Source organism: Lipotes vexillifer, unplaced genomic scaffold, assembly GCF_000442215.2.
Source record: "Lipotes vexillifer unplaced genomic scaffold, Lipotes_vexillifer_v1.1 scaffold1783, whole genome shotgun sequence".
Taxonomy (NCBI): domain Eukaryota; kingdom Metazoa; phylum Chordata; class Mammalia; order Artiodactyla; family Lipotidae; genus Lipotes; species Lipotes vexillifer.
Genome location: NW_006777435.1, coordinates 1,717,401 through 1,724,588, shown reverse-complemented (window position 1 = coordinate 1,724,588; position 7,188 = coordinate 1,717,401). Strand labels below are relative to the sequence as shown.

General features: G+C 54.2%; 1 protein-coding gene across 1 annotated transcript; it reads right to left on the bottom strand.

Moving 5' to 3' along the window:
* Window positions 1-1,246: 1,246 nt before the first annotated feature.
* PRAME (PRAME nuclear receptor transcriptional regulator) lies at window positions 1,247-5,849 on the bottom strand. The gene is made up of 4 exons (XM_007451062.1): window positions 5,709-5,849; window positions 4,258-4,586; window positions 3,308-3,916; window positions 1,247-1,823 (listed from the first exon to the last, which is right to left on the bottom strand). Exons 1-4 carry the CDS (start codon window positions 5,847-5,849, stop codon window positions 1,247-1,249), a joined length of 1,656 nt encoding a protein of 551 aa, XP_007451124.1.
* Between the last annotated feature and the right edge of the window lie 1,339 nt (window positions 5,850-7,188).

Genomic DNA, 7,188 nt, shown 5'->3' with positions numbered 1-7,188 from the left:
ACCACTGCACCCCCAGGGAAGCCCGTGTCCCTTTCATTTGGATGGGCTGTCTTGGGGGGTCCCACGGGGTGGCCCCACCACACCCCCAAACCAAATCTGACGTTCACCTGCTCTAACCGAGTGCTCCCAAGACCTGGCGTGCGTTTGTTCTCTCTTGGGACCCAGAATCCAGGGCATCTCACTGGCTCAGAGCTGGCTTATCACCTCCTTGACAGGGACGAAGGGGGGTCTTCCCGGAAGAAGGGCATTCTCACCCTGGTGTGACCTACCTCCGCACAAAACGATGAACTCTTTTCAATGTGGGAAACGAATAGTAAACAAATGTTATTTGTCTATGTGAGCTTACTAGTATTTTGCTAGCAGGAATTAAGATGTTTTTACAGGACACAACTAATTGAATTCAAGGGGCTGGACGCAGTGGGAAGGCGGGTATGGGCTGGTGAGTCCCAGAGGCTCCAGATGGTCTGTGGGTGGATTTTCCCCCCAGGACTCGGGGCCTGACTTTGCACACTGAAGCCCTATCCTGGCACCACCCAGGGCCAGGGATGGAGGCTCTGTATCTGCTGGATCCACTGGGGAGGGTGCTAGAGTCCAGCGCCTGGGTGGAGTTGGCAGCGAGGGTCCCTTGGAAGAACGTTCCCTCCAGTGGTGCTCACTATTGGACACTTAGTACATTCCAGGCCCTGAGGACGCACCTTGTGTGCAATGATAGACTGAACAGCCACAGAAGTAAGTGAGGAGCTAACAGATAATCCAGAAACAAGACCAAAGGGAGGGAGAAATGGTGCTGTTAAATCTTGGGGCCGAACCTCGTCCAGCCTAGGGTGCCTGGGCCTCACACATGCTGACTTATTTAATCACTAACAGGAGATTACTGAGGTTTAAATGGGAGAATCATGGTCACAGATCACAGCGAACACCAGGTGAATGACACTGAGGTTCCCTTTATTTCTGACCATTTCTTTATAACTATCCACGTAGGGATAACGCCCCCATCTACTTCTCAAGCCTGAATCCCCCTCTGGAAATTCAGATTCACATTTCTAACTCTACAAGATGCATCTCCCCGAAGATCCCATCAACCGCCCAAGTCACCATCCCCCCGGCCAGCTCTGAATCACCTTTCCTTGTCCCGCTAACAATGAACAATTGTCTGAAACTATAGCTTGTGTTTCTTCGAGATGCGCTGACGTCTGAGCGGCAGTGTCCGCGTGCCCGCGACAAAGCCTGCGGCTCGTTCGCTGGGCTAGGCGGCCATGTAACAGGGGCACAGGATGGGCTCTGGGTTGTAGAAGGTCCTGTCGCCACAGTGCGGACAGGGGTTGCCGCTGAACCAGACCACACTGGGAAGCCCCAACTCCCGCAGCATCTGCTTGAACCGGGCGTGCAGGAGCGCCAGGCGGCCCAGGTGGAGGGTGCCGCGCACATCCTCGTAGCTCTCCAAGGGCGCGGGGTACAGCACGTGGCTCAGCTTGCTCAGCCCCACGGTGTGGCGCAGCAGGCTCTCCAGCACAGCCATCGAGATGGGGTTGCCGCAGAAGCTGAAGGTGGTGAGCTGGGAGCAGTGGCTCAGGGCGGGCAGGAGGGTGCTGAACTCGGAGTCCATGATGCCACACTCGTCCAGGTCCAGGTCCTGGAGGGTGGCCGAGGCCTTCTCGATCAGGACCCGGAGGGGCTTGGAGCTTATGCTGGTCAGGTTGACCCCGCTAAGGCTCAGATCCTTCAGCTGGCTGATGCTCGGGCACTGCGACAGATGCATCAGGTCTGCCTCCGAAATCAGGCAGTTGGTAATCGACAAGGTCTCCAGGGGGTTCTTCAGACACCTGGAGAGAGACAGAGCAGTCAGTCCTGGGAGGATGGAGGTGGTGGGCGGAGGGATGTGGGGTGGCCCAGGCCTCAAGGGAAGAGAGGCCCATTTCACCAGATCCCAGTCTTCCGGAGGATGCTGCATGGTCAAAGGAGAGGTGTCAGGTCAGCCCAAGGTTGAGCGGGGTCCTTCCCCATCCCTTATGTGCCGTGTGACGGGGTCAAGGGAAGGAATCCTCAAGTGCTCCCTGTGCTCACCCGTCAAGTGGGGGACGATGTACCCCTGCCAGGTGTTGTGAGCACAGGTAAGGTAACAATGGCAGGTGCCCACCGGGGAGCCTGACCCCCTGTCCCAAGTGAGAGAGGGGATCAGCAAACTACAGTATTGGGAGACATGACCTAAACTGCTTTTAACTCGGGCTTCCTTCCTGCCGCCTCCTGGACCCCATCACCCGTTTCTCTGTTCCCAGTGAGAGTACTGGGATCTGTGCTTAAAGGGCTAAGCCAGGCAAGGTCTGGCAACGTCCAGAGGGGTCCAGCCGGCAGGGGCTAACTCTGGTCACTGTATCAGCCACAAACCAACCCTCACTTTCCACAACTCTTTTTTTTTGTTGTTGTCCTTGTTTCATGAACACGTTTATTCTTAATGCTTTGAGTTTGCAGTTGCCGGAAAGGAAATCAATCCAACTCTTTCACACAAATAAATCGGGCTGCATTCTCTCATCTTTCATCATTGTGTTCCAGGTAAAGCTATGATTCTATTTTAAGAATGAAGAACAAGTTTCTAGAAGAAATAACTTGTTACTGAAGAATTCCTAGATAATCAGAAGACTTAGAAGCAAATAAGAATTGTAATTTGGACTCGAGATTGGAGCCACTTCAATAATGATACTCATTTGATTTTCTGTTTCTCTTCTCTGGACTATTTAGGAGCAATAACTGCTTAATGTCCCGATGGATGCCACAATTCTTCACTCCTGCTCCCTCCCTGTCATTTCCAGAATCACCCATTTCCCACATCACACCTCACCTGGAGCCTAAAGCAACCCGGGACAGACAGGAAAGGGGGATAGGTGGGAGGGACAGGCTCACGTGGACCAGCTGCTCAGCACAGAGCTTCCAATTTGAAACCTCACGTTGGATGGGCTTTCCCCTGGTTCACGTCCTCCTGCTTAGTTATTTCCCATCATCTCAGCTTAGACATCGCTCTCTCAGGAAGAATTCCCAAAGCTACCCTCACCTGGCCCAAAGCCCCCATGATGCAGATTCCCAGCAAAGAGCCCCCTTTGACAGGCATCTAACTGAAGCCACACCTCTGACGCTAACCTGGGAGGCTATGTGACAAGATGCCGGGGGATGGAGGGGCGGCATCGTGTGGACCTCTGAGTGGCCCATGTACCCTGGCACCATCCACGGCAGGCAGACAGTAGACAGACACCCCACGGGTAACAAAATGAGAGAGGCCTGCCCTGGTCTGCAGAGAGACAGCGCCACGCCTCACCTGAGCACCTGGTCCAGGCGGCCCTCAAGGAAGGAGATGGAATCCAGGTAGAGCTCCTGCAGGTGCTGCAGGTTGGGAAACTGGGCGGTGAGCTGGCTGATGTAGCGCTCCTCCCTGCCGGGGGTGGTGTGCGGTGTCATGTGGATATGGGAGAGGAGCAGCCGGCGCAGGTTGACCATCTGGCCCAGGTGCGGCGCGAACCTGCACAGGGTGGCCAGCTTCCAGGTGCAGTTCACCTCCAGGTCCTGGACAGAGGCGAGCTGCACCAGCTTCAGGATCTTCCTGATATTCTGCATCGGCATGGAGAAGACCCTCAGCTTCCGACAGCACAGGCGGAGTGAGCCCCTCCTCTGCTTGACCTTCCTCAGGAGGTAGCTTAGGGATGCATCGGGGGTGCCCGCCTCGAGGCACAGGTCTATGAGCACCTCCACGGGGGCCGAGGTCTGCTTCGGCCACGCCCTTGCACCTTCCACCCGGCGCCTCTTCCTCACAGGCCGGGCCACCTCAGCCTCCAGAGGTGAGCACATACCAGCCCTGGTGCCGGACCACACGGTCCAGAAGTCCTGGTGGGCGTTCCGGCGCAAATCCAGCACCTGCAGCTTCCACCGCCTGCGGGACAACGGGAGACACACTGAGCTGTGCGGAGACCCACGGGGACCAGGACCGCACGGCTCAGAACCCAGGCAACGGTGCCCCCGACACCAGACACCAGCTGCTCCTCGAGTTTCCGGGGCCCCTCCTGGTCCCCACTTTAAGCACCACTAGGAGGGGGTGGGCCCACGTGCCTTTTGTCACCTCTGCACCTTAAGTAGCCCTGCACGCCCGAAAGCCTATTCCCAGAGTGGCCCAGCCACGGCCCCAAGGCCTCCCCGTGGCCCCACAACCCCCCTGATGCCAGCTGCGTCTTGCTCAGACCCCCAGGCCCCACCTGCCTGCTGGGTCGCCCTCACCTGGGGCGGACCTCCTGGGCAAGCAGGACATCCAGGCCGTCGATTGCAGCTTGGAAGGTCTCCAGGTGAGGTTTGTGCTCCTTCATCAGGGCCCCCAGCGGGAGGCAGGGGAAGGGCCAGGCCTGCACCATCGCCTTCACGGCCTGCCTGCGCATCCCGGCAAAGGCAGCGGAGAACAGGGGTGGGAAGAGCTCAGTGGGCAGCTCCTCCAGAGCGGCGATGGCCAAGGCCTCATCCCTCAGCAGGCTCTGGCCGGCCAGTTCCAGGAGTTTCGGCAGGGCCCGGATGCCCCAGATGCCCATCCTAAAGAATCTGCTCCAGAGTGAGTACTGGAGGGACACCAGAGAGCAAGGGGTGGGTCCTTCTCCGGCCAAGGACCGACGACCCTGCCGCCCCTCCACCCTCTAGGGGACCCAACGCAGGGCCAAAGACACCCCTCTGGCCACAAAGCCACAGCTCTGGTCCTGCTGGCGCCAGGCCCCAATGAGGGGACAAGGTGACCTCTCCCCCTATCCCATATCCACCCACTGCTGCATTTAATCCCAGCCCCTCTGAAAGGTGGGTACCTAGAAGCCTGACAGCTGACCCCACCCTCTCTGGAGAAAAGCTTCTGATTATCACTGAAGGACTGAAAACAACAGGAATAAGGAATTTAGCCCAACGTGGCCTCTTCCTAAACTCCAACAAATAACCCAGATGGGAAAGATGGAGGAGCACCACACAGTGGGTACTGTTACCCCATTTAAAAATCTTTAAATCAGGGCTTCCCTGGTGGTGCAGTGGTTGAGAGTCCGCCTGCCGATGCAGGGGACACGGGTTTGTGCCCCGGTCCGGGAAGATCCCACATGCCGCGGAGCGGCTGGGCCTGTGAGCCATGGTCTCTGAGCCTGCGCGTCCGGAGCCTGTGCTCCGCAGCGGGAGAGGCCACAACAGTGAGAGGCCCGCGTACCGCAAAAAAAAACAAAAAAACAAAAAAACAAACTTTAAATCAGAAACCATAAAGCAGCATGACAGTATTTGATAGCATGTGATGTTAGAGATTAAGGAAAAAAAAAAAAAACTGATTCCAAGATGTACCTGAGTATTATTATGGAATTTTTTTTTATTCCATGGAATTAAAAAAAACCCTTTTCATTTCTAAAATGAAAACAAACCAAAAAAGCCCTTTAAACTAGTAAAAATCCCAAAACCATAAATGATATGAACTATAATTACTAGTCACAAACCAAATATGTAAAATGTCATCCAAAAATTCCAACTAATTAGATGTCTTACATCAAAAGAAGAAAAAAAATCTATTTGGTTAAGAAATACTGTAACTGTCTATGAGTGGCATAAACCAGAACAGAAATCAAAACGTTTGGGATTAAGGCAAAACTTCACATAGAAGCAAAAGCAAAGCCTGCTACTGCAAATGTGTACAGAAGGCGAAGAAAAATTCTCTACAGGACCTTGGCCTGCATGGCCTGTCCTGTGGAGACCCTGGCTGGGGCAGTGGTCAGGGCCCGAGGCCCCAGATGCCAGGGTGGGTGTGGTGCAAGGAGCAATGTGCTCAAGCCGCTGAGTCCCTCCTCCGGCTCCTGAGAAGCCATGATGCGCCTTCCTGGCCACACTTTTCAGATCCCAGCTGACATTTCCATTTCAAATTGAAAGCGGAATCTTATTACTGGAAATCCATGCAGGTAATGCTGATTTGACTTTCTCGTTACACACAACTGATAGGATCCACTCATGAAAGCAAAAGATAAAAGAAGAAAACCAACCTGAAAGTATATTTGTTGAGAGAGCATGGGCCACATCAAAATCATCCAAATGTCTGAGTTAAGACAGATTTGTGCAGACCTAGTGGTGTCACCCCTAAAGAAAAAGAAATATAACAAAATTCCTGAGAATCACACAGTCACTTATACGTAACCTAAAACTGCAAAATGTGTGCCTGTTCATGGGGGAACAGAGGTAACACTAAGGGATGGTGGGTCCTCCAGATTTTGAGGGTTAAGGCTTCCCCAAAGGAGGTCAGGTCAAAATTACAACTAGGAGCTGGCTGGGAAGAGGGAGGGGCTGGGCGTTTGTAATGAGACCAAGGAAATTACCCAAGACGAGGTAAAGTGTGTTTTGTTTGGAGGAATTCAGAGACTTTTGTCAGGATGGGCTTGAGAAATTGCCAGCAGGAGTGGCTATGGGGGTACCTGGTGGATCCCTTAAACCCAAGGCAAACCCAAGACTCAATCTTCCTCCCTCTGTCCCTGGAGGCAAAGGGTGTTTCCTCCCAGATGCGGGGATATGCAAATTGGCTTGAGAAGATGAAATGTAGGCACGTGGGCTGGGAGAGGCCGGAACTGTGCTGGTGGCCAAACCTGGGACACACCTTATTCAGCCTGAAAGCCACTGAGGGGGTCAGGGCTGTGGGCTCTTTGGGCTCTTGGAGGCAGGGAGGGAAATAAACGTGGGCCAAGCACACATATCGGTGTCAGCAAAGGGCTGCAACCAGAAGAGGACTTGCCCTGAGGCTCAGGTGTCCTCTTCCACATCCCAGCCCAGGCTCTGTCCAGCAGCTTCAACCCTCATCGTGACCGCCAAAGGCCCCTTCCCAGTGTTTGTGGATAACTTAATATTTCCTCAATCCTAAGAAACAAGTAATGCAAAGCTGCTTCAAAAAGCCCCCCGATCCCTCCCCTAAGGCTTTCACTTACAGGGTTTCTGATGGGAGAGCGCCATTAGGCCCACAAACAAAATTCAGCTTTTCTCTTGCTCTGCGTTAAGCATAGCTACTCTAACACCGAACTTCTCCTCAGGGGATGTGAAGCTCTGTTCGGTATTGAAGGGTTTGGGGGCGATGCCCCTGCTGGGCTGGCTCACACGTTGGTTCTGTTGAGGTTTCAGAATACAGGCTGACGGAACCTCTCCACCCCCTGCATTGTGACGCCCCAA